This window comes from Pipistrellus hanaki, assembly GCF_964339955.1.
Source record: "Pipistrellus hanaki genome assembly, chromosome: 2".
In the NCBI taxonomy this organism is placed as follows: domain Eukaryota; kingdom Metazoa; phylum Chordata; class Mammalia; order Chiroptera; family Vespertilionidae; genus Pipistrellus; species Pipistrellus hanaki.
In genome coordinates, this window is record NC_140504.1 from 175,075,875 (window position 1) to 175,102,365 (window position 26,491).

Here is a 26,491-nt window from a genome sequence, read left to right on the forward strand (position 1 = left end):
GTGGGTGAGCTGGTGAGAAATCCTGAGCTGGTGAGATACCTCTTCATGGTCCCTTCTGAAGGGTCTGCTAGCCTAGTGCTGCTTGCTCCATCCTACGTAATAAAAGCCTAAAATGCAAATTGTCCCCTCAACTGGGAGTTTGACCCACCCGGAGTATGACCAGGGAGTGGGGCTGGCCAGCCAACTGCCTGCACACACACACACACACACACACACACACACACGCACGCACACACGCACGCATACACACACCCCCACTTTAGCCCTGGCCAGCCAGAGGCAGGCAGGCAGCCAGGGAAAGGGAGGCGGGGCAGTGGTCGGCAGCTGCTAGGAACCCTACCCATACATGAATTTTGTGCACTGGGCCTCAAGTTTAGCATAATTGTGTCTTTTCTGCTGGCTATTTTTTTTAAAAAATATATATATTATTGATTTTCTTTACGGAGAGGAAGAGAGAGGGATAGAGAGTTAGAAACGTTAATGAGAGAGAAACATCGATCAGCTGCCTCTTGCACACCCCCTACTGGGGATGTGCCCTCAACCAAGGTACATGGCCTTGACCGGAATCGAACCCGGGACCTTTCAGTCCGCAGGCTGACGCTCTATCCATTGAGCCAAACCGTTTTCGGCTCTGCTGGCTACTTTTAAGTTTCCTCTTTAACTTCATTTTTCACCAGTTTGGCAGGGAGCACTCAGGGCTTCTCAGAACTGGAGTCTGTGGATTGGTGCTATTTAGAAATACTTAGTGATACTTCTGCTTTCTCCTCTCCTTTCCTCCTAAGACCGGAATCTCACATGTGTTACACTTTTACACTGTCTCCCATTTCTCTAATGTTCTTTCTCTGTATTTTCCATGCCATGTCCTTTCCATGTTTTAGTGTGTGTATTCCTGACAAAGCTAAATTCAACTCACGAATGCTCTTTTCTGCTCCCACAGGTGCCTCTTATTTCTGAGCGGAGCGTCTGGCGGGATGTCCCTGCAGCACGTGGAGGAAAGAGCAGAGGGCTCTGATCCTAGAGGCTGGGTACCAGGCCTGGCCACCGTGTCCCAGCTTGTGCCCTGAAGGGACCTCTGTAAGGGGGTGTTTCTTCCTCTATAAACCTGTCTCAGTGCCCATCCCCTGGGGGGTGGGATGTGCAGAAGAGGGCTTCTGTGTGAAGACGGGGAGGCACTGCTATGCAAATGGAAACTGTCAGCGTCCATGTTGGTGAGGGTGGTGGAGTCAGAAGCTGTCCCTCATTCCGAGCCACAAACAGCCACACACACACACATACACTCACACACACGTTCACACCTGTTTGCAGGTGCAGGTGCCCACACACACAGAGGCCTGAGCACATCACTGAGCCAGAGCCACTTGCACTCCCCAGGAAGCCATCCACACCAACCTCAGCCACAATAGTTCGCACTGGAAGACAGGGTGCTGATGTGACAACTAGCTGGGTTTTTCCAGGCTCTTTTCTTGGGGCCAAAGGACTTGTCATCACATGGTGTATTTAAGTTGTGAACCCTGCCCCTTACCCCCGAGCTGGGGAGACCTTGGTAGAGTTTGACCAGGGAGCGAGGGAGCCGGAAATCCCAGCACCTTCCAGCCCGGCTGCCCAACTGGATTTGGAGAAAGTCACGCTGGCTCAGTGCCTGCAGCTCAGAGCTAGCAGGGGCCCCCCTTCATACTTCATCTCGCTCTCTCTCTCTCTTCCCTTTCCTCTCTGAAACTAATAAAATATATTTTTTAAAATCACACCCATTAAATAGCAAATTAAAAAAAACACCATGACCAGTCAGAAGGAGTGAAACGGGGGAGAGGAGGCCCCGAGATCAGGTGCTCCCAGGGTGGCAGGAAGCTTCGGCCTGGCTCTTGCCCATCACATTATGTCACTCAGCAGACCACGTGGCCTCTGCGGGTGTTGGTTTGTGCATCCATTCATTCACCGCTCGCACACTTCACCAGCCCTGCGACAGGACGCAGGAGATGGAGGTCAGATCAGGGCCAGGGAGGGTATTGCAGGAGAGTCGACAGCTTCGACTGTGTGTGGCATTCTGGGGGCTGCATGTCACCAGGGCGGACAGTGCAAGGTCAACAGAACAAAGAGCACGACCCTTGGCCTCCCCGTGCCTCAGTTTCCCTCAAACGAGTGCACTTCTCCAGCTCTGAGGGATCCGGGTCTCACTTTCCCCACAACAGGAGCCCTGGAGACCCGCCCTTCCCTCCAGGAGGGTGTGGGCGCCCCCTGGAGGCAACCAGAGGAGAGGGGCCGGGCCGTTACTCCCCTTTGACAAAAGTCTTTCTGCACGTTTGTCTCTTCAGAGAACTCAGGGTGTGTGTGGGGGGCGTTAACTCTTGCAACTGCTCTGCAGGGAAAGGCAGTGACATAGCCACAGTGACAAATGCACAGAGGGCCCTGGAGCCTCCTGGGTTCGTGAAAACGGGGACCACACACATCAGCTGCAGAGACCGAACTGATTCCCCATGCAGCTCTGCTCCAGCCGGGCTGAGGGACCTTCCGATGACCCGTGAAATGGGAATGATGTGCTGGACTGGCTGGGCGGCAGGGATGACCCTTACCTTCTGCAGTAACAGACACTGGACAGCAGATGGCGACAGGCTCTGCCGCCTCCTCCCAAGGCAGGCGGCTGGGCTGGGCTGGGCTGAAACCACAGCTGGTTACCCTTTAGAAGGGGCAGGTGGGAGGCTGAAGGAGGGCTCTGGGGGCAGGTGGGCATCCAGATGCCCGGAGAGGCCTGTTCTGCCTGCCACTCTGCAGACAGGTCCTCTCTGGTGGCTGCACTGCTCAGGCCGAGCCCTCCAGGAGCTGGACAGCAGCATAGGACGTCTGGGAGGGGCAGTGGGTGAGGTGGGGTGGGCAAAGTGCCCACCTGGTGTCTGCACCCTCTGTCCAAGGGGGTCACCCCACGGACCCCTCCCAGGCTGGCTTAAGGACCCTGGAGCTGCAGGCTGGGGCTCAGACTCAGCAGGTCCCCGAAGCCGCAGGGAGCGCCGAGGGTGCTGTGCTGCATGGGGCTCCAGGGGATGAAAGATGCTGCCACCGAGGCAGGCGGGGTGGCATGAGGGACCTGGATAGGGCGGCGACACAGGGGCAGAGCCACGTCTCACAGAGCGAATGCAGGAAGTCAGCCAGTTTGCAGACCTCCAATCAATTTATTTTCGAGGTAAAACAAAATCTGCCAGGGAGACAGGTGGCGGAAGCCAGACCCAGGAAAAACAATCTGAGTCACAGACAGGGAGGGGAGGCAGGGCATTCTCCACATACGGCACTCGCCCCAAACAGCGGGACTGCACCAGGGTACCAGCTGCAGGATGAGGCAGCGTGCGCCCCAGCCCCGCCCTTACCTCCCAGGCCTTCCCCCTGAGGAGCCCAGCCTGACCTCCGCTTCCTGGAGCACCTGGGTTGACAGGAGCCAGCATCTGGGTTGTCATGCCCATAGTCTAGATCAGCGGTTGCCAACCTTTGAGACCTCACAGACCACCGGTTGGTGACCGCTGTTCTAGATGCCAAAACTGAGGCTGAGAGAGAGGGAGCAGAGGCCCCTCCTCCCCACTCCTCCCCACAACTCAGCCCCGCTCACAGGTGGCTGCCCCAGCTGCCGCCTGGTTGCCGTGGTGTCGGAAGAGAAGGAGGAGGAAGAGGAGGAGGAGGAGGAGGAGGAGCAGCAGATTTCTGAGAAATAATCCAAAAACACACACCAGGTGACCCCTCCTTCCTCACTCCCTCCCTCCAGTTTCAAAGCCTCCTTTTGTGCAGGAAGGCGGGGCTCTTCCTGGCCTGGCCGCCGGAGCTAAGGAGGCCAAGGAGGCAGCGGGTCCAGGTAGTGGGTTCTGGGACCCCCCCACCACCACCAACAAAATCTAAACACACTCTTATCATACGATCCAGTCATCACACTCCACCGTACTTACCCAGATGAACTGGAAACTTGTGTCCACACAAAAACCTGCATACAAATGTTTATAGTAACTTATTTTAAAATTATTTTTTTAGTAGTTTATATTTTCTAATCCTTGTCACATAAATATCCTACTATACAAAGTATCATTTTAAAAGATGCTAAAAAGTATAAAGATCCATATAATAATCACCTGCTTATTTTTCCTGTAGTTTAGGAAATAAAGCACTAAGCTATTGGCTCTCCCTGGTAATTTGTCCCCTCCTCTTTCCTATAGTAACTTTACTTATAATTGTCAGAACTTTGGAAGCAACAAAGATGTCCTTCAGTGAGTGAATAAACGGTGGTATACCCAGACGAAGGAATAATGTTCAGTTGTAAAGTATACGAGTTATTGCCCTAACCGGTTTGGCTCAGTGGATAGAGCGTCGGCTTGCGGAATGAAGGTTCCCGGGTTCAATTCTAGTCAAGGGCATGTATTTGGTTGCAGGCACGTCCCCAGTGGATGGTGTGCAGGAGGCAGCTGATCAATGTTTCTCTGTTATCGATGTTTCTAACTCTCTATCCCTTTCCCTTCCTCTCTGTAAAAAAATCAGTAAAATATATTTAAAGTATACAAGCTAACAAGACATGAAAAGCCATGGAGGAAACTTAAATACATATTATTAAGGGAAATACACCAATCTCAAAATGCTGTAATGCAATTCCAACTATAGGACATTCTGAAAAAGGCGCAACTATGGAGACAGTAAAAAAAAATCTGCCAGGAGGGAGGGGTGAAGAGGTAGGCCACACAAGATCTTTAGGATGGGGAAACTAATTTGTGTGATTCTATAACGTTGAGCTGGTGTTTTTATACATTTGTCAAACCCCTAGCATGCAGGCCAACGTGAACCCTAATGTAAATGAGAATTGGTGGCGACAGCGCAGTCAGTGTAGGCTCATCAGTGGTAACGAATGTCTCTCTGGTGGGAGGTCAAAAGAAGCGGAGGTTGGGGAGGGGGCAGCAGGTGGGTGGGGAGTCTCTGGACTCCCACTCAGATCTGTTAACCTAAAACTGCACTAAGAAAGAATTGATTTTGTAAAAAGTCTTTACCACAAGACTTTCCAGAGCCATTACTATTGGATATTATATTCCAGATGCACAAGAGGCAACACAACAATCTTTCCCAAACGCATCTCAGCGTTGTTTTGAAAGACCTCTGAGCATCTCACATACCTCATAAGCAGTTCGTGAACGGCTGCTCTCTGCCACTCCATTCTCCCTACCCCTTCTACCGCGCCCCAGTTCAGCCCTTACCTTTCCTCTGTCCCCTACATCTGCTCTTTTCCCCTCAAACACACTGTTCTCTGTAGCTGCCTAGAACTCAAATCCATCTCTCCACGGCTCACACTTCAAGCTAAACCCCTTCCTAGGGCGTAGGAAGCCCCTGTGACCTGTCCCCCTGCCCCCACTCACATGCCTTAGACACATGGAACTGCTGTGCTTCCCGAATGTTCTGTGCTCTTATAGGGCTCCCTCTGTTTACGCCCTACTGTCTGTCTGGAATACTCCTCTCCATCCACCGGTCAACTACCGCCTCTCCTCTAGGTCTCCTGCCCCATGAGACTGAGCAGAAGAGTGGGACTATGTCAATTTTTTTTTTTTCCTGATCCCTCCTTTCCAAATCCTAGAAGCCAATGGGTCCCCGGCTCAGTCCTCTTCTTGTGGGGTTTTCTTAGGTGACAGCCCCGGCTCAAGGCTTTACAGACCGCCAATCTCCAACAGCTCCCAGACCGACACTCCAGCCCAACCATTTCCAGCACAGACGCTGACCTCGTCCGTCTGCTCCTTTTCCAGATGCCCACCCAGCTGGCTGCCTCTTCAGGCCTCAGTTCAAATGGCACCTCCTCCTGACTTCTCCACTCAAATGGTCCCATACCCGCTCCTCCCCCTTAACGTGCCTTGTATTGTTGGTGTTTGAAATGAAATCATTTTACTTTAATGTCCACCTCTCCTACCCACTACCCTATGAGATTGAGTTTTTAAAAATATATATATTTTATTTTTTTACAGAGAGGAAGGGAGAGGGATACAGAGCTAGAAACATTGATGAGAGAGAAACTTCGATCAGCTGCCTCCTGCACACCCCCCACTGGGGATGTGCCTGCAACCAAGGTACATTCCCTTGACCAGAAGCAAACCTGGGACCTTTCAGTCCGAAGGCTGACGCTCTATCCACTGAGCCAAACCGGTTCCAGCAAGATTGGGGAGTTTTTTGTTGTTGTTTTTTTAAATATATTTTATTGATTTTTACAGAGAGGAAGGGAGAGAGACAGAGAGCTAGAAACGTCAATGAGAGAGAAACATCGACCAGCTGCCTCTTGCACACCCCCTACCGGGGATGTGCTCGCAACCAATGTACATGCCCTTGACCGGAATCGAACCTTGGACCTTTCAGTCCGCAGACCGACGCTCTACCACTGAGCCAAACCGGCTTCGGCAAGATTGGGGAGTTTCGGTCCATTACTTCATTTCAGAGCCTAAGCCACTGTTTGGCACACTGTAAACACTAAGCAGTTGTTGAGTGAATGCATGCCTAACATGGGTCTGGCACATGCCACTTGCTAACGCTTGATAAGTGCTCCATACTGTGCTACACGCACCCCGGGAACTGCTTCCTTTTACCTGAGCATGACCACCAGCCCATTTCACACCGAGGCAGGGGGCTTATTGCTTGTCCAGGTCACACAGTAAGAAGGGATATGAATACCGACAGCCCGACCCACGCTCTCTCTCTCAGCCGTTGTGCCTTCCTCTCCCATCTGGAAGTGTTCACAAGGTGCACTCAGAGGAAGGCGGGAGGCAGGGAGGGGAAATGCTTCCAGGTCCCACGTTCTGTGACCCCAGCACGTGCGGGTTTCCCGCTGCCTCAGCTCTCAGCCCTGGACACTGCGGGATAAAGGCCCCTTCTGACGGCCGGGCCTTGGGTTTGCCCCACACGGGAAATGAGGGAACTGGCCCCCAGAGCAGGGAATGGGGTGGGACTCACCCTCCTCCCGGAGGGACACACAGCGACAGCACGCGGACAGTGCTTCCCTGCGATGTTTATTAAGGATTTACACGCACACAGGAGAAAGGCGACTGGGACCGCGGTTCCCACAGCTGGAAGCTTCTAAGCAATGTGTTCTGGTTTTAATGTTCCAGTGGGGTGGACAGGACTGAGAGGGAGCCGCCGGCTCTCCGCCTCACACACCGGCACCGGTGGGGAGCACAGCAGCCCGGGACACACAGGCATGGACGGGGGATTAGCAGGTTGGAGAGGGGAAAGGAGGAAGAGAGCCCTCAATGAGACTGTAATTCTTTTTTTAACTGTAAGAAAAACTGGCAACAGTTTTAGGTTGTTGATAAATTAATTTCTCTCTGTTGTAAACCTAAACCTGAAAAACCAAAAACAAAAATACCCAGAGCAGATGGGGAGAGAGTGGGAGGTGGAAAACACACACACACACACACACACACACACTCACGCACACACGCTCACGCACACACACGCACGCACACTCTCACGCGCACGCACACACACGCACACAATCACGTGCGCGCGCACACACATGCACACATACGCACACTCACGCACACAGGCATTAAGCTCTGCACTCCCTCCGGAAGGGCTGGTCCTCTAAGTTGGGGCCAGGTCTCACTGCAGGCAGGATGAGGCAGGAAAGGGCTGTGTGTTTTGGGAGGGCCTTCGTAAGTCTTTAGTGCTGATAAAGGTTGACTTAAGCAGCAAGTCCTGAGGCTTCAGATCCAGAAAGCAGTGCAGGGGGCCGGAGAGGGACGTTCCTGCTCATCCTCATAGCTGGGGCTTGTGTCTCCCCAAGGCGAGGGGCCAACCCGATCTAAGACCCAGTATAAGCATTTGATTTTATTTCAGCACTTTCTTCATTCCCACAAATCATGGGAGCGTGATGCCTCCCTCTTCAATAATAACTTAAATATGTAGAAACAGTTATTCACACACGGAAGCACCTCCAAACCCTCCCATCTTGGCCTAAAACACAAAACCTATATCTAGACACTTCTGAGAGTCTGACTGGAGGCCTAACCTTCCACAGTAAGTGCCTTCTGCCCACAGGTGCTAAGGTGCTGGTGCAGGAGAGGACTGGGGCGGCCGGGAGGGAGTCGGGATGGCAGGGGACACGTACAATATAAAACAACAGAGAGGTCTGCGTGTCCGGGAGGCGGCTGGGCTGGGCAGAATGCCAAACCCCAAATGACAGACTGAGCCATTTCTAAACCAAATGGAGAGGTAGGAAAAGGGGACGGCGTGAAGAGTTGGAGAAGGAGGAAAGGGGGGGGGGGGCCAGAGGAGAGAAGGGGGGGGCAGAGGAGAGGAGGGGAGGGCAGAGGCGAGCGGCAGCCACACGGGTGACTCGTTCTCATTTCCACATCTGAGAGCTGAGAGTCTGACTTGCCGCCTGCCCGTTCCCGCCGTTCATCGACTGTCCGTAGCTCAGCATGCCGTTGGCTCCACAGAAGTTCATCCCCGCCATCTGCTGGGTCATCTGGAAGGGAGAGAGGGCGTCAGACCAGGATGTGGGCACGCAGCCAGTCCGTGCGAAAGGCAGGGCGGGAGTCCTCTGTCAGCGGGATGGGCGGAACGAGACAAAGAACTCTGCGATGGTTCTTAACTGCTCTGAACCTCAACAGAGCATCTCAGGGCACCAGGCCACATAAATGAAGCACTTTTCAGAAGAGAGATAGTGACAGAGACTAGTCATAGTTGGGGAGGGAAAGAAGGAATCCTGGAGCTAGACAACATAAAAACAGATGAGAAGTTATTGTTTTTTCCTTCCAAGCCCTCATCCTAAACAGAAGGGGCCGACTGTTGCTGAAACTGGTTTGGCTCAGTGGATAGAGTGTCAGCCTGCGGACTGAAAGGTCCCGGGTTCGAATCCGGTCAAGGGCATGTACCTTGGTTGCGGGCTCATTCCCAGTAGGAGGTGTGCAGGAGGCAGCTGATCGATGTTTCTCTCTCATCGATGTTTCTAGCTCTCTATCCCTCTCCCTTCCTCTCTGTGGAAAATCAATAAAACGTATTTAAAAAAATAAATAAATAAAATAAATAAAAAATAATTTATATATATATATATTTTTTTTTTTAAAAAAAGAAGGGGCTGACTGTTCATTTCCAAAGACAGCCCTGCGGGCACAGAGAAACCGCCTTGCCAGCGCCCGGCCTGGTCTCCAGCAGAGCTATTGCTGCCAGTGAAAGCGCCTGCGCACGCTCAGGCAGAGAGAGAAAGAAGCGGAGTGTTCAGATGACAAAGGAAGGAAGGCACACAAAAAGCCCAACGAGTCTTGGGTGCCTGGGAGGGAAGTTGTGGGGAGAAAAGAGGCAGTGGGGTCGGGGCCTCTTTCTGAATCAGACGGAGACCGGCCTCTGGCAGAGAACAGAAGGAACAATCGATCAAAGCAGAATGCCTCCCGTTTCCTAAGCCCAGGACATTCTCTCCAGAGGCTCCTTTTCTTTAGGGGTCTGTTTTTCTCCCGCCAACTTTTAGAGAAAATGCCAAGCTTACAGAAAAGCTGGAAGAAATAGTACAACGAAGCCCATCTATTCCTTTCTTAAATTCACCAATTATTAGCATTTCGCCATCTTTTCTGTATTCATCTGTATACACTTGAAAAATTTTGATGGGCACTGAAAACTACAGATATTGTGACATTTCACCCATTACGCCAGTAAGCGTTTCATAATAAAGAACACGTTCCTGGAACCACAATCCAGTGCACATGCTTAAGAGATTTAAGGTTAATGCAATATTCTGATATGCATTTCATCTTCATGTCTCTTCAGTCTCCTTTAAGCTAGAACACTTCCCCCGCCACCTCTTTCTTTTTTTCCTGACACAGTTTTAAGAATCTAGGCCACTTAGTTGGCAGAAAATCCTTCCATTTGGATTTTATATGTTTGAATAAGAATTTATGTAGGTGATATTGTGCCCTTCTTAGGTCTTAGTGCAAGGTACCAGAAAGCACACGAAAGTAATTGGTGCCACTGTCGGTAAGTTTACCTTTGATCACTTGGTAAGGTGGTAACTGTCATTATGTTTTTCACTGTAATTAATACACACCTGAAGCCTGTTTCTTTGAGAATATGTGATACCTATTTTTCTACAATTATTAGTTGTCATTTTTCTGTGTGTTACAACCCATCAGTGCCATTTTTAGTTCAAGAGCACCCTCTTCTGTTAGTACAGGGAAATGACTATTTTGCAGGGAGAAAGATGGTGAAATACACCGTCCTTCAAAGAGCAATTCTCCTTGTAAGTCACCCCACCTCCCCTAGAAGCCATGTTTTCCAGTGCTATCACCTGAATTCCTATATATTTCAATCCCTGACTTTTGATTCTCCATATAACCAGAGCCCCAATCTACCAGGTCTCAGATCTCTTCTCAGCGCGTTTCCGGTCAGGGCAGGTCTTTCTCTTTCTGGGGATGCCTTCATCTATGGTCTGTTGCCTTCTCCGTGATGCTGGCTCTGCTGGGTTTAGGTGTTTCTATGCCAACTGCCATGTAATTTGAAGTCTGTAGCCTTCTGTCTACTGGACGCGGTAGCCATGGGTAAGTTATGGGAGGTTTTATTTGCGCTCCTTGTTTATCAGTATAGGTTGTTTGTTTGTTTGTTTGTTTGTTTTTTTTACAGAGAGGAAGGGAGAGGGAGAGAGAGTTAGAAACATCGATGAGAGAGAAACATCAATCAGCTGCCTCCTGCACACCCCCCACCGGGGATGCGCCCGCAACCAAGGCACATGCCCTTAACTGGAATCGAACCTGGGACCTTTCAGTTCTCAGGCCGACGCTCTATCCACTGAGCCAAACCAGTTTTGGCTATAGGTTGTTTTTTGATTTTGATGGATGCACGGAGAGATTTAGGTTTTGGCAGTTATCCTTATTCTACAGGAATCCAGAACTCTGCAGAAAGTCTGAATGTGGATAGACCTTCTAGAAAGAAGAAAGAAAAGAACGCAAACCTAAGCATAAATGTCTCTCGTGTTATCTCATCTACTGTGAAGATGTAAAGGATAAGAGGGAGACACAAGGTGAAATGGCCTTGAGGAAGTCTGGAAACTCTTGTCCCAAATAAAACGGGGTGTCTTACCTGAGTAAGGTTCCATTGCAGCTGCTGAGCTGGCTGAACCCCATACATAGTCTGGGGCATAGCTGCCATGCCTGCCATGTAGCCAGCCTGCTGGGTGGTCATCATTCCATTTGGCACACCCATCATTGATGCCTGCATACCACCCACGTAGCCTGCAGGCAGGGCCATGGGGGCAACCATCCCTGAAGCCCCTGGCTGGGCTACCATGCCTACTGGTGGGGGCATCATGCTCCCCATGATGCTGTTAGGAGGTGCAACCCCAGGGAAGCCGGGGTAGGCTGGGGGATAGGCCATCTGAGCAGGAGCCATGAACATTGCTGCCAAGAGAACACACGTACAGATTTGTTAGGAAAGCGCACAAAGTCAGTCCAAAGTCTCACTGGCTGCTCCTTTCCAACTAGAATTTCTCAGGACTACAACTCAGAATGCCCTTTTACACAGACACACAGACAGACAGACTGCCTACAAGACTTGTCATGGCTTCCCGCCAGAGGGTTGCTGACCTCGCTACTTCCCCTTTAAAGTCTAGGTCCAGACTTGAGTCGGACTTCACAGACATGTGACACGAGAGCCCTCAGAAGAATCTGCTGATACTCTGTGGCTTCACAAGAAATGTCATTCCCGTTGAGGCTTGTTTGGAGTATGCTATAACTGCCCCAAAGCAACTACCCTGTCGCAACAAATGATTTCTACATTTAAGTCCTCATGTCTCTACCTGGCATACTGCCAGCCTCCCCCCAACCCCGCCCCGCCCAAGAAATCTACCTGGGGCAGGCATCTGAGGCGTCTGGGAGCCATACAGGGAGAGGATGGAGTCCTTGGAGAGCTGCTTCTTGCCTGTTTCTTCTGATTTGCTCCCTGGCTCTGGAAACAGGTTCAGGTTTTCGGGAACAGAGCCGGCACTCCCTGCAGTTGGCATGGAACCGACCACCTTAGGGCAAAGAGGGCAGGGGGACAATGGAATGGTCCTCAGAGGAATCTCTGCAAAGATCTCCCTCGTTTCTCTGCTGCTTCTAACATTTACAATAAGAACTGATGGCTGGCCCTGGCCGATGTGGCTCAGTGGTTAGAATGTCAGCCGACACACTGAAGGGTTGCTGGCTCGAATCCCAGTTAAGGGCATGTACCTGGATTGCAAGTTTGATCCAGGGCCGGGTCAGAGTACATGTGGGAAGAAACCAATCGATGTGTCTCTCTTCACATCAATGTTTCTCTCTCCTCCACCCCCTCCCTCCCTTTCACTCTAAAAAAAAAAAAAAAAAAAAAAATTTAATGGGAAAATTATCATCAGGTGAGGATTAACAAAAAAGCCCTAGCAGGTTCGGCTCAGTGGATAGAGCATCAGCCTGTGGACTGAAGGGTCCTGGGTTTGATTCTGGTCAAGGGCACCTGCCTGGGTTGCGGGCTCAATCCCCAGTAGGGGTGTGCAAGAGGCAGCCAATCAATGATTCTCTCTTATCATTTATGTTTCTATTGCTCTCTCTCTTTTCCTTCCTTCCTGAAATAGATAAAAACATATTTTTTAAAAATAAACAAACAAAAAAGAATTGATGGCTGAAGTTAGTAGTTGACATGGAACCTACCTCCTAACATTTTACCATACAAATATCAGAAAACACCTAATAGGTAAGCTCTGGAACAATGCTTTGTTCTTTAGCAAAACAATGTAATTTGCTAAAAATATAAAATAAAATTTAAAAATAAAAGCAACCTACAAATGATACAGCCAGAAAGAACTGAGTTTAGATGCCAGAGTAGCCACTTACTAGTTGTATATCAAGAGGCTGGGCACATACATTTTCTGAACTAATGTTTCCTCATCTATAAAATACCATTTTGCAGGGTTGTAACTAAGATTTTAAATTATAAGTGAAATATATAAAAACACCTAGCACTGTGCCTGGTACATAGCAGATATTCCACAAATAGTAGCCATCAAATGTTTCAAGTCTTTCACACGTACAAATCCTCTGGCAATAACTCAGGCCGAGGAGTTGACCTAAAGTATCAGCTGTACAATCTGACACACGTTAGGCAGAAGCCCACTTAAAGCCCCTTTTTGGGCAGGAGGGAATGGACTGAATATTGATCTTAGGCTGTAACAGAGACAACACAGGATTAAGGTAAGAATCAAGAACCCAGAAAGCCAAAGCCTACTTCCACCAAGGAAGCATCACTCAGCTCCATGATTAAGTTATCAAAATCACTCTTTTCAGAATACTACTCTTTAACTCCTGGGGAGCCCGCAAGACTCACCTTTCTGGAAGCTGAAGAAGAGGGGGATGTAACGGAGGCCAAAAGATCTAAGTCCTTCTCTAGGGCATTGCTGGTCTTACTGCTTGTCATGGAGCAGGCCACAGGAGCATCTGGGAAGAAAGGTTAAAGTTAAAAAAAAAAAGTGTAGCACTGCTCATTAAGCCCAGGCCTTCCTTCTATCGTAGACACAACAAAGACCGGGAAAGCCCATACGCTCCATCCTGGGTCTGGAAATCTAGGCTTCTGGGACCATCTAGCTTGGATGGGGCATCTCCCGAGAGGCCTCGCCCCACATTCCCAGGAGCACTCTGGAGAAGCCTGCAGCCCGGCTATCAGGCACAGGGCGCTGGCTCCTTTCTGGCTATTTGAGGGATAACACTGTGTAGGATTCATGTTCAGAGATAAATTAAAGATACATTAAAATTAGAAGCCTAAGTAGCCAATAACCCAAATCAGCAGAAATGGATTGAAATAAAGTACAGCCATCAGTACTGTGAAAGATAAAGAGCAGGTTTACTTCTGAATGGGGCGGGGTTTTAAGGTTTGGAGAAAAATGAGCACAAGATAAGGGGCCATCTCAGAAACAGGCTGCACCTGAAAAATGAGAGGGAGGGGCAAGGCTCACAGGTGCTGGTTTAAGGAAAACTGCTGCCATGTACTGAGTGCTCAGAATGTGCCAGGCAAGGGACTAAGAGCTTTGGAGGCATCATCTCACTTCAACCTTCCAGCAACACCTCTGACATGGACACTTATATCATCCTCACTGCATAGACAGGAAAGGCATGTTCAGACGTTACGTGAGCTACCCAATGTCACATAACAGTAAGTGGCTGAGCCGGGACGCTGGCTCTCAAGGCTGTATGCCTAACCCCATTGTACTGTCGCTCTGAAAAATATCACAGTAAAACTTTCTTAGCACAGCTGCTCAGATCCAAAACTATAGGAAGAACATGAGAGAACACTCTTAGCGAGAGGGATACAAACTGAAAGATTCCCATCTCTGCCCAGCCTCCCAGGGTCAGAGAGAATCTGTAAGATTCTGGGAGTGGGCAAGTCTGACTCTTACCAAGGCCTAACAAATCCATGACAGGTGCTGTGGATTTCGGGGAGCTTTTCCGAGGTAGCTGTGGGTCTTCTTTTTTCTGTGGCTACGGCGAAAACATGTTATTGAAAGAAGCAAGCAGGTGTTTTGAACCCTTTTCCCCTCCCCACTGTAAAGCCACAGATTTTATTGTGGTATGGCTGATGTTACTCAAAGAGAGTAACCAAAGAAACAAAACTCAGGAAGAGTCAGGCGAAAGAATCAAGTCAGAGGTACAAGTGCATAAATCAGACCTAAAGGGAAACGCAAAGGTATCATCTGTGCTTGTTTGGCTTTCTGAAGAGACAGATCTGTCTGAAACCAAGACAACCACAGATCGGGGTCCAAGAGAAGTAGCAGGCTTTGGTCCCGGGGGGGGGGGGGGGGGGGGACCCACAAGAAAAAAGGTAGGTGTCTGATGGTATAAGAGCCAAGAGCCAGCAAATCCCCCAATGATTAGAAAACCTTTAATACCAAAAGGGAGATCAGTCTAAAGATTACCTAACTCACTCTGCCAATATCACTAATGACTGTGTTCTTTAGACAGTGCGATTCAGAATGATGATAAAACACTCTTCCTTAAGCAAACAGTAAAAAGTCCTCTCTCCTAAGATCCCAAGATCTGACATTAGATATCCACTACTACAGCCACAATATGTCCTGTGCAAAGAGAAAGGTGTCTACTTCAATATGACAGAGCAAGAATACAAGAAGTGATTGCTTAAAATGGGTCAGTCTAGCCTGGCTTCTGGTCTGTTTTTATTCTTATTTTTTTACTTAAAAAAAACCCATATTTTATTGATTTTTTTTTTTTTTTTTTTTTTTTTTTTTTTTTTACAGAGAGGAAGGGAGAGGGATAGAAAGTCAGAAACATCAATGAGAGAGAAACATCTATCAGCTGCCTCCTGCACACCCCCCACTGGGGACGTGCTTGCAAACCAAGGTACATGCCCTTGACTGGAATCGAACCTGGGACCCTTCAGTCCACAGGCTGATGCTCTATCCATTGAGCCAAGCCAGTTAGGGCTGGACTGTTCTTAATGCAACAGGAAATGAGATACAGAAGGTCTAACAAGAGGTACATCTACTCAGAAAGTGTCACACAGCCTTGACATTCTGGCACGGAACATGCCTCTTGCTTAAATGGGACAGATGAGGTTCCTAAGCTGCCACCTAGCTCCAAAGAAACTGACAGAGCAGATTAGGCAACAACTAGCAGTGAGGAAGAAGCGGAAGTGGCAGCAGGTGAGCTCATCTATAATAAATGCGGAACCCTTTAGGCCCAGGTACAATACGCTATCAACCGCAGGCCACCCCTCCACTTATAAACACACCCGAGGCCATCCACAGAGTGCAATACTTTCCCACTTACCATTTTCACTTTCTCAAAAACAATAGGTTCCATTTTTTTCTCTGAAGCTGGCTCATTCCCTCTTTTCCACTTGTCATCTTTTTCTTTCTATAATGATTTTAAAAACAAGACAAAGAACACAGGCTCAATAGTGACTAGCCAGTTTTGATAAATTGCCTTTCCAAAAGTCCAAAATGGAAACAAAAAGTCCCTGTTGCCTCTGATACAGGAGTCTAACAAGCTTTGGAGTTGTTGGTGTGGGGTATGAGAGTCAGCCTGGTCCACATCGGCCTCAAAGCTCTAAGAGGCAGCCTTCAAATATGTTAAGCCAGTGGTTGCAAATCACGACTCGAGAGCCACATGCGGCTCTTTGGCCCCTTGAGTGTGGCTCTTCCATAAAATACCACGGCCTGGGCGAGTCTATTTTGAAGAAGTGGCGTTCGAAGAAGTTTAAGTTTAAAAAATTTGGCTCTCAAAAGAAATTTCAATCGTTGTACTGTTGATACTTGGCTCTGTTGATTAATGAGTTTGCCGACCACTATCTTAAGCACCCGGCCTCCCTGATTTGTCTTTTGACTCTTGAAATGTGCAGTATAGGCTGTCTACAGAGGATAAAACATTTTGCCCATCTGCTGCCCCTTTCTGACTCAAGTTTAATTTGCTCATACTTTGAGGGGGTCCCTCCTCATCTTGGTGAAATAAGTTCATGTTCATCTAACTAATACATATTCTTTGTTGATTTTATTTTTGTTTATTTATTTATTTTTTGACTACTCTTTTTATTTTATTTTATTTTTTTTTAAATATATATATTTTATTGATTTTTCACAGAGAGGAAGAGAGAGAGATAGAGAGTTAGAAACATCGATGAGAGAGACATCGATCAGCTGCCTCTTGCACACTCCCTACCGGGGATATGCCCTCAACCAAGGTACATGCCCCTGACCGGAATCGAACCCGGGACCCTTCAGTCCGCAGGCGGATGCTCTATCCACTGAGCCAAACCGGTCTCGGCATGACTACTCTTTTTTTTTAAATTAAAAAACATTTTATTGATTTTTTACAGAGAGGAAGGGAGAGGGATAGAGAGTTAGAAACATTGATGATAGAAAAACATTGATCAGCTGCCTCTTGCACACCCCCTATTCGGGATGTGCCCGTAACCAAGGTACATGCCCTTGACCGGAATCGAACCTGGGACCCAGGCTGATGCTCTATCCATTGAGCCAACCGGCTAGGGCTTTATCTTTTATTTTTAAACCAGAAAAAAGAAGAAAAAAAAAAGAAAAAAAGCCAAGCTTAATGGTTAGAAAAACATTAATCAAAGAAATAAGGCCAAAAAAGAGTAAAAGGATTATAAAGTATTCCAAATGAGCCACCTGTATAAAACCAAAAAGTACATAAAAAATAAAATATTAGAAAGTCTCTCTCAGTTTTTGTTACTGTCAGAGGCTGTTTCATAACATTTTCACCCATGTTATTGGTCATATTTTAAAAATCATATAAACATTTAAATGTCAAACAGAACCACAAAGTAAATTCAAGAACACAGGCATTTGGCCAAGACCGGTTTGGCTCAGTGGATAGCGTCCGCCTGCGGACTGAAGGGTCCCAGGTTCAATTCCTGTCCGGGGCATGTGCCTTGGTTGCGGGCACATCCCCAGTGGGTGTGCAAGAGGCAACTGATCCATGATTCTCTCTCATCGATGTTTCTAACTCTCTATCCCTCTCTCTTCCTCTCTGTAAAAAATCAATAAAATATATTTGGAAAAAAAAAAGAACACAGGCATTTGAAAAGAGGTATACCAGACATGTGAAAATTTAAGGCTTTGCTACTGATTAAAAAGTGCAATTTAAAATGCCTCTTTTGGAGGGTTGGGGGCGAAAGATCTTAATAATACCTAATGTTGATAGAGATGAAGTAAAACTAGTACTGTAATATAGTGCTAAGAAGACAGTATAAAATAGTACAACATCTGCAAAGTATATTGGCAAAAGTATGAAAGACAAATACTGAAATGCTTTGACCTATATAATACCATATTTTGTAATATATTTTAAGAAAATAATCCAAAATATGGAAAAGCTCACATGCACAAAGTAATTCACCTCACATTTATACTAAAGAAAAATGTAAATCACAACCCTTATGCCACAAAAGGAAAAAGGTAAGATAAACTGTAATCTAAGCACATCAAATAAAAAAAAATTGAAATGACCTTTAGGAAACAGGAGTTTTTTCCTTCCTAAATGGAAATATCCAGCGAGTAAAACAGGCTGTTTTCCTGAGCACACTATCTACCTACAGAACCTCTTCCCTCTACCCTTTCCTGAGCTCATCTAATCTCACATCTTTAGGTACAACAAAGGCAGGCAGACAGGCCATAATTTTCTACAAATAAAAGGCAATGTATGTGCTTTGGTTTCTTTCTAATGCCATCCAAGCCATAGCTATATGCTGGGTTAATCTCCCTTGGAACAGTTAAGATAACTTCCCAGTCCCTTTTCTGGATGACTGTGAGGGAAGAGTATTATTATTTTGCACTTATCGGTCTGCATTGAAATTCACCTCCTGATTAATGCCTTTTCACATAACCTCAAAAGATCAATTTGGAACTTTAAATAGCCTGGAAGGGCTTAGAGCCCTGTGTAAACTTAGTGATTTCACTAACTAGTGCATTCTCCATTAGAATAACTAATCAGATGGATGACAGATGGGACCTGTGCTAGAATTTGAGAATACCATACTTTCTTTCTGTGGCTCAAGAAATAGTCAATTACATCTAAACAAATTTACTGTAGAACCTTGTCAAAGGCTTTTTAAATGTCTAAAAAGAGTCATATTTATTGGTTCTTTAGTTGTCAGTAATCAGGCTTATAGTCTTCTTCCAGAAACCATGTCATATTTCCCCCTGTATATTATACTTGTCCTAGTTATCATACATCGTTTTTTCAGATTCTAACCACGTGCCTAGGATGAAAAGCATACTTGGCAACTGGTAGCCTCCACCTAAAACCCTTTTCAGGAACAAGGGTCATCCCATTAGCAATCAGTCCACCGATGCACAGGAAATACATGTTGGTCAAACTGAAGGAAACTGGTGATTTAATTACACTTAATTTTGTTGACTTCACTTATTAAAACAAAACTTAAGTATGCACAAAGGGTTTGTATGTGTGTATATATAAATGATATAAATTTATACACGCACACACACACATTTTCTATTTGATCTCATATGCCCAACATGTCCAGCTGAAGAAATAATTTGGAATTGGGAGTCACTAGCATCCAAATGCAGATCAAGACAAATAACTCACTGATGGTTTGTCCTGTCTGCCCTTGAGGCCAAACTTCACTTCATGATATTTTATGATCTTGATTCAATAACTGGCTTTTTTCTACTTCTGTATCTTTATTATTTTATCTATTTGAGAGAAAGCGAGAGGAAGGGGGGAGAAGCAAAACGGGGGGAGAGAGGGAGAAAGAAAGAGAAAGAGAGAGAGAGAGAGAGTCATAGATAAACAGATTTTTGTTGTTCCACTTATTTATTCATTGATTGGTTGATTCTTGAATATGCTGACCTGGAATCAAATCCAAAACCTTGCTGTACTGGATCGATGCTTTAACCAACTGAGTTATTTTTTAAATAATAGTTTTTGAGCATGTTAGTAACTGATCTTCAAATTCTCCCCTGGCCCGATTAATAAACAAATTACTTATTATGAACAAAACTTGAAAGAGTTACAACCAACCTTAAGGGCATTGATGTCTAGACTTCGGTCCATGTATTTCTTCTTCTCATATTTATCTCGAATAAATCCCTCGACAGCTCTGTAAAAAGCTTATTAAGGGTAAATCAAGCAAGTCTTTCCCAGGATGACTATAAAAGATCAACCTGTATACACGGAACATTGTTCTCTCTCCCTCCTGTCTGGCTTCCCCATTCGGCTCCTGTCTTTTCGCATGTAGTTTCCCTGACCAAAACCTTGAAATGCCTCCTTCCCAGTTATTGCAGGGAATCCTATTTCCTCTGATTTCCCTTCAGAGCACTGAGAGCAACAAATGGGATTAATCTTCATACTGCCAGCAGAGGAGCCACTCGCTGCTCTAGAACACAGATAAAGCAGCAGACAATTACCTATTTTAAAGGCCTTAGGTCAATAGGCCTTAAACAAAGTCAACTAGTGACCCTAAAAACTATAAACTCTTGCCGAAACCGGTTTGGCTCAGTGAATAGAGCATCGGCTGGTTAGAGGCATGTGCCTTGGTTGCGGGCACATCCCCAGTAGTGGGTGTGCAAGAGGCAGCTGATCGATGTTTCTAGCTTTCTATCCCTCTCTCTTCTTCTCTGTAAAAACTCAATAAAATATATTAAATAAATAAATAGATATTTTTAAAAAATCAATAAAATATATTTTAAAAAAACCACAAAACTATAAACTCTTGTACCCCGTGGCCAGATTCCCTGGCTCCAAGTCTGCTTTAAGTCTACCTGTACCAACCAAAAAGCCAACTCTAACAAGATGGTCAAGAAACCACTGGCTTTGTGAGCTGGGTGCTCTCCCATGCAGAGGGGATGGGAGAAAAAAGTTACTAATTGGTCAACAACAGTTCATTCTTTCACACAGCACATAAAAAGGCCTTAAAAAGTGAAAAGTAGTTTTTGTGATTCAACATGACACAGTAAATGATTTTGATCAAACAGTAGCTTCAGAGATCCAAAAAACTATTGGAGATGTCACTTTACAGAAGAATTCACAGTGAAACTGAACCACTGCAATCTTAATTCCTGAATGAGTTTTCGCCCTGTGACACCACCATTCTGACACAGAATGTATACATATGGTTTTTGTAGGCCTTGGGTGCAGGAGAGAGAAGAAAACAAGATAGAACTAATCCATATAGATTAGATCTGACTACACAGACAGGTCATGAGTTGTGAATATTCTGTGACTCTCCCAAAACACCAAAATACCACTCAGTCTTCTAAGTTGCTCCAGAAAAGATACGGGTCTATTTGAGGTCGCCGAAAGGTCTCAGGAAGGAAGGCTTCATAAAGTCGGTTTGCCTTTCCATTCCCCATCTCTTGCATACACTGCAACCAAAGAGATGTGGAAACATGGAATGTCAGATTAGGAAAGAATTTTAAAACTTCTCATCCAATGGCAGCATTTTACATTGAAGAAGTAATCTAGAGAGCGGATCCAAAGAAAACCAGTTGCTAAAGAGGATGATAGTTTAAAACCTGTGTATTTTGATTTCCAATCCATGATTCTCTCTACTTTGCTCGCCACCATTTGCCCCTATAGCTGTCTTTCCTACCTCACCCGAGTTCCGTTTATTGAAAAGTCTGTCTGACCAGATACCTTTAATTCAGTAATAATTCAAAATTCCATTTGAAAGTCCAAGACACATAGCTACCAAATGTCTACTTGGCAGGCAATAATCAGTGCCTAATCTGGCAGGCAACATGCAGCCAGCAACTACACTCGAAATTGATATTATTAGTTAACCCATTCAGCTTTATTACCAATAAGTGTGTTTTTAAAATAGATTTTTAGCACTTGGGAGGGATAAATCCCAAGATCTTTTAAAATCTTCAAGTTCCCAAATACCTCTATGGCATGTAGTTTCCTTCAGAAGATACAGTAAAGTGCAACTGAAAAGTACACTAAACTTTAGATTTTTATTTTTTTATTGTTTTTTTAGCACCAGGTTTTTTTTTTTTCTTTCCCCATTTCACTTTCTAGGATTAAAACATAAAAGAACCGGTGTCCAGAGGCAAGTGACACATGCCTTAAACTTGCTGCCATCCTTAATTTCTTCATCCTTAAACTGCTTAAAAGACCAAAATTCGCATTCTTCATTTTAAATAGATTCCTGCCCTCAGCCTCCATGGCCAATGGCAAAGACTTCTATTTCTGAATGAATGCGAGAGACTCCTTCATCTTCTTGGTCATGGTCGGAATGAGGTTCATATGGTCATCCACACACTTGGTCACACAACTCTCCAGCTGCCGCTTCACCTGACTCTCTTTACTCCCCGCATCTATTGAGTCTTTGGCTTTGTCGTTGCAATGCATGGTGCACCGGGCCAGGCGGTCCTGGAACTTCTCCAGCTCGCTGGTCACCAGGGCCTGGGCCTGGGCCAGAGGTGCGTGGCAGCGCTCAATGCACTGGTGCACCTGCTGCATGGACGCCTGGCTGTCCTCACAGCAGCCCGCGCTGCACCGGAACATGAGGCCCTGCATCTTCCGGATGTTCTCTCTCTCCAGACTCTTCACCATGGTGTCCACCGCCTCCTGCACCCGAAGCTGCTGCACGTCCGCCATGGCGACCCCGCGCTGCACCGCACCGCGCCGCGCCGGCGCCCACATGGACTCCGCGCCCGGACCCGCCCTCTCGCCCTAAACTTTAGACTTTTAATGAATCTATAAGCCCTGGCCGGTGTGCTCAGTGGGTATAGTGTTGGCCTGAGCATCAAAGGGTCAAAGGTTCAATTCCCAGGCAAAGGCAAGTACCTAGGCTGCAGGTTCAATCCCTGACCCTAGTTGGGAGGCAACCAATCAATGTGTCTCTTCCACATCCATGTTTCTCTCTCTCTCCCCCCTCCCTTTCTCCCTTCCACTCCTTCTAAAAATCAATGGGAAAAATATACTCGGGTGAGGATTAACAAAAAACAAAACACACACACACACACACACACACACTCACACACACACACACCAGTCTAAAATATTTCTAAGGCCATGTTCTGGTTAAGAATTATCTCTTATTTCTATCATCCTCTTTAGCAATTGGTTTTCTTTGGATCCACTCTCCCCAAGAATTTTTTCCCTTAATTCCTATAAAAAGTTTCAATGTAGGAAGAGAACAGAGAACAATGAAGCCACAATGAGGTGCAGATCTTGGGCCAGCTGGACTCCCTAACTCTAGTGTCTCATTCCAACCCACCAACCTAACAGCAAGCATTTTAGCAATAAAATGTTATAAGTCTATGAGAGGGCTTCTTAAATTTATTTTTAGAGAATATCTAAAACTACAAATGTTAGATCTGCAGATGTCAAGTGTCTTAGAAAATAATCTAAAGATCCTCCTTTACATCTTTCTCAATCCACGGGGTGCTAGACCATAAACCATTTATGATTTGAAGTAGGTAAAATATAGGTGGAATAATTTGTACTTTAAATAGAAAGATTAAAATTTTCACTATTAAGGTACGAGAATTGGATATAGGTGTTCGACAACTAAACTTCCCTTTATCTTTACCTTTGTGCCCAGTTTGAAATTCACCCAGAACTACTGTAACACACTCTTGGGTTGTATAAAGTACCTGAATCTGTTCTTGAGTCCACTGGTCAAGGTTAACTGATTTTACCCTGGATATGTGCACCCCCAAATTCCTGTGGATTCCAGCACACCGAATGCAGATGAACACACCAATGTTCCAGGAGGCCCATCGTGGCCCTGTGAAGGTCAGGAACAAGTCAATAAAGTACAAATTAAAACAACATTCAAGGCTCAAACTGTAATGTTTAGATTATCAAACATTTCAGCTAGAATGTAAGTGAGAGGATTGTTATCTCAATCACCTTTTTATTGGTTTAGTTCATTCCTCATGAATAGGCTTTCCTTTTTTTCATTTAGCTTTAACTTTTTTAGTGTACAATACAGTGGTTTTTACAGTGGCGAGGCAAAAGTAGGTTTGTACTGGTAGCTCATATGGAAAATAACACAATAATTAATAAATAATAATGTAAGAATAAACCCTCTGCTTTGCATAGTCACAACTGTAAACCGACTTTTGCGCCACCCTATATTCACACAGATGTCCAACCATCACCACTATCTAATTCCAGAGCATATTCACCACTCCCAAAAGAAACCTCAAACCCATAGGCAGGCATTCCTCATTTCCTCCCAATTCCACTCCAGTCCCAGGCCCTGCCAACCATAAATCTAACCTGTCTCTATAGACTTGCCAATTCTGGACATTTCATATAAATGGGATTATACAATATGCGGACATTTGTGTATGGAGCAACCTTTTACCATGTCTGATGATATGAGTATTGAAATGTAGATGTTGTAATACCGTTAGTTGTATAAAGAAAAGTCCTAGGAGAACAGTGAAAAGCTATATCGCATTCTATTTAGTATCTTACATGAACAACCCTCCCTCAAGCAACATTTCAATGGTGCTGGGGCCTGGATTCACTTTTCCTACTAGGAAAAAAGATACAGACACGCCATACCAACCTAAGGTTCAACCTGAAATTTAAAACTTTGTTTATCCTCCCCTCCCGAGCAGGCCTATAAAATATGCATCCAGATTAGGTTAATAGGATCCTTTCTCCTTGAGCTGATGTCCCTACATTACCCTATAGAATTACCTACATTCAAGAATATGAAGTAAAGATGCTTATTGAAATAAAAAAGAAATCTCAGCTATGTATTTTAATTAAAAATGGTTACATAATCTCTCATCCCTTGCCGACTTTGCTCACCCTAATAACCCCTCTGGAAAATTATCAAACTCCTCTTCATAATCTTTTTTTTCTCTCCCTATTCATAATCTTTGTACAGGAAAAGCAACTTACTTTTATATAACACCTGACAAATACTTACTGAAAAATCACTAATATTTCCTTCTCCATCATTCCAGTAGGCAGAAACTTACCACATAAAATAAGCATGATATCAAAATTAGCAGTTGCAATAGAGATGAAAGGACACAAAATGATTTTCCTCCAGAGACAAATAGGACCCTGGGTTTTGAACAACTCAAGGGCACAAGACTTCAGTCCTGCCGGACACAATTATTTGGTTGCTCTGCAGTTTTTGATAGCAGTCTCAATAAAGGAAGGCTAGAATCATATGCCAGATATTCTCAGAAATTTGAATCCACAACTATCATAAATAAGAATGCAATTTTTTAAACAAAGATATCATTCAGATACTATGGCAAATACTACAAATACAGAAGGCTCAAATTCTCCTTATAACCACCAGGTGGAGTTCTCTGTCTGAAATTTTATCCCAATATCTTACTGCTATTATCTCGATAGGCTCAGATTTATCTTTTAAAAAGACCTTTGGTCCCTCAAATTTCCGGACAGATTTGCACAGTAGATCTGCCTTATAGCTAATAAACACATAAAAGATTCACACATTTCTTTCGATGATAGGGAGTTACATAAACACAAACAAAAAACCTAAGCAGATATGAGGTTTCATAGGGGGCTGTGTGTCTATTTTAATTATAGTTTTCATAAAAGAACTCAGATATGGTCTAAGTCATATAGAGTTTAAAATGGGACCAAAAGTTAATGTCTCATGTTTCTTTACATTTTTCCCTTTGCTCTAGATCAGGGGTCCTCAAACTTTTTAAAGTGGGGGCCAGATCACGGTCCCTCAGAGAGCTGGAGGGCCGGACTATATGAACTACTAATTCCTACTGTAACACCTCGGCTGCGCTCACTGCCCAAAAAACCTGGCGGGCCGGATCAGACTCCTCTGCGGGCCGCATGTGGCCCAAGGGCCGTAGTTTGAAGACCCCTGCTCTAGATTTTAGAATTCATGATAAAATAGTTAAAGTATATTTGTTTATGAACAAAATTAGAAGCCAAAACCAGTAATTACAAGTTGCTATGGAGCATAAGGAATATAGTCAATAACTTATACTAGTAAAAGGGTAATATGCTAATTAGACCAGATAGACCAGACATCTTCTGGACAAAGCCATGGTGGCCAGAGGCAGTTAGGGACAATCAGGCTGGCAAGGGAGAGCAGTTAGGGGTGATTAGGCAGGCAGGCAGGTGAGCGGTTGGGAGTCAGCAGTCCTGGATTGCGAGAGGGATGTCTGACTGCCGGTATAGGCCTGATCCTGCCAGCAGTTGGACATCCCCCAAGGGGTCCTGGATTGGAGAGGTTGCAGGCTGGGCTGAGGGACTCCCACACCTGCATGAATTTTGTGCACTGGGCCTCTAGTCCTATATAATAAAAGCTTAATATGCTAAGTGCCCAGTCGTCCATTCAACCAATCAAAGCATAATATGCTAATAACATGCTAAGGCCGCCAACCACTCACTATAGTTATTATGGATACAAAGGCAGAGATAATACAGATGAGATTCCTGATTCAAAGAATTCATGGACTAACAATTAATTGGTCTCCAGACTCCCACCAGAATCTTTCTAAAACACAAATCTGTACAGATCAGGCCTCCAATTATAAACATTTTGTGTAGTCTCATGTAAAGGTGAAAATGCAAATGGGTGCAAATTTTCTATGCTTTTAACAAACTGAGCTATCTCTTGCTACAAAACCTGCTCTTACTTCATTTCCCCCCATTTTAGTCAGTTATACCTCCAACCACTCAGATGCATCAGTCAGAAATGTACACATCACCTTTGATACCTCTCTCCTTCACCCTTCATATCTATACCATCACCAAGGCCAAAATATCTCTCAAATCAGGATCTCTTTTCTCTTTGTGCAACACTGTCACTAATCCAAGGTCACCAGATCTCTTGGCCTAGTGCAACGACCTCCTAATGTCTCTGTACTTTTACCTTTATATTTCCTTCTCCTCTAACCCTGAACCAAAACCATTCTCCTTGAAGCAGCTTGAGCCCTTAAGGAAGCAAATGTACTAGTAACCTTGCCACTCTGTTACTTAAAACCCTTCTGTAGAAGCTTCCTTCTACACTGTTGGACTGAAGAATAAATATTTAACATGGT

General features: G+C 45.5%; 2 protein-coding genes and 1 long non-coding RNA gene across 4 annotated transcripts in view; 1 reads left to right on the top strand and 2 right to left on the bottom strand.

The window, feature by feature from the left end:
- Positions 1–1,278: 1,278 nt before the first annotated feature.
- SMAP2 (small ArfGAP2) overlaps positions 1,279–26,491 on the bottom strand; it is a 54,475-nt gene continuing 29,262 nt past the window's right edge. The window contains exons 2-11 of one of the 2 annotated variants that reach the window (XR_014794186.1): positions 23,081–23,214; positions 20,757–20,842; positions 19,500–19,578; positions 15,765–15,851; positions 14,378–14,459; positions 13,312–13,421; positions 11,821–11,986; positions 11,056–11,372; positions 7,514–8,455; positions 1,279–1,295 (exon numbers count right to left, since the gene is read on the bottom strand). Coding sequence is in view for 1 of the 2 variants with exons in the window: in XM_084874650.1 (XP_084730776.1) it covers positions 8,330–8,455; positions 11,056–11,372; positions 11,821–11,986; positions 13,312–13,421; positions 14,378–14,459; positions 15,765–15,851; positions 19,500–19,578; positions 20,757–20,842; positions 23,081–23,214 (1,187 nt within the window). In the remaining variant the exon portion in view is untranslated. Of the gene's footprint in view, positions 1,296–6,974; positions 8,456–11,055; positions 11,373–11,820; positions 11,987–13,311; positions 13,422–14,377; positions 14,460–15,764; positions 15,852–19,499; positions 19,579–20,756; positions 20,843–23,080; positions 23,215–26,491 lie in introns of those variants that run through there. The other variant, XM_084874650.1, reaches the window with a different exon arrangement.
- LOC311617868 lies at positions 1,308–7,348 on the top strand. The gene is made up of 2 exons (XR_014794196.1): positions 1,308–4,917; positions 4,949–7,348. It is a non-coding gene; the product is annotated as an uncharacterized lncRNA (long non-coding RNA).
- On the bottom strand, positions 21,459–22,125 carry LOC311616437 (protein FAM136A-like). Its single transcript, XM_084871786.1, has one exon. The coding sequence runs from the start codon at positions 22,122–22,124 to the stop codon at positions 21,663–21,665; it is 462 nt and encodes a 153-aa protein (XP_084727912.1). The 5' UTR covers position 22,125; the 3' UTR covers positions 21,459–21,662.

What these genes read in the sequence shown, in the direction of transcription:
- LOC311616437 (XM_084871786.1), bottom strand. Translation starts at nt 22,124, where the DNA reads ATGTGGGCGCCGGCGCGGCGCGGTGCGGTGCAGCGCGGGGTCGCCATG.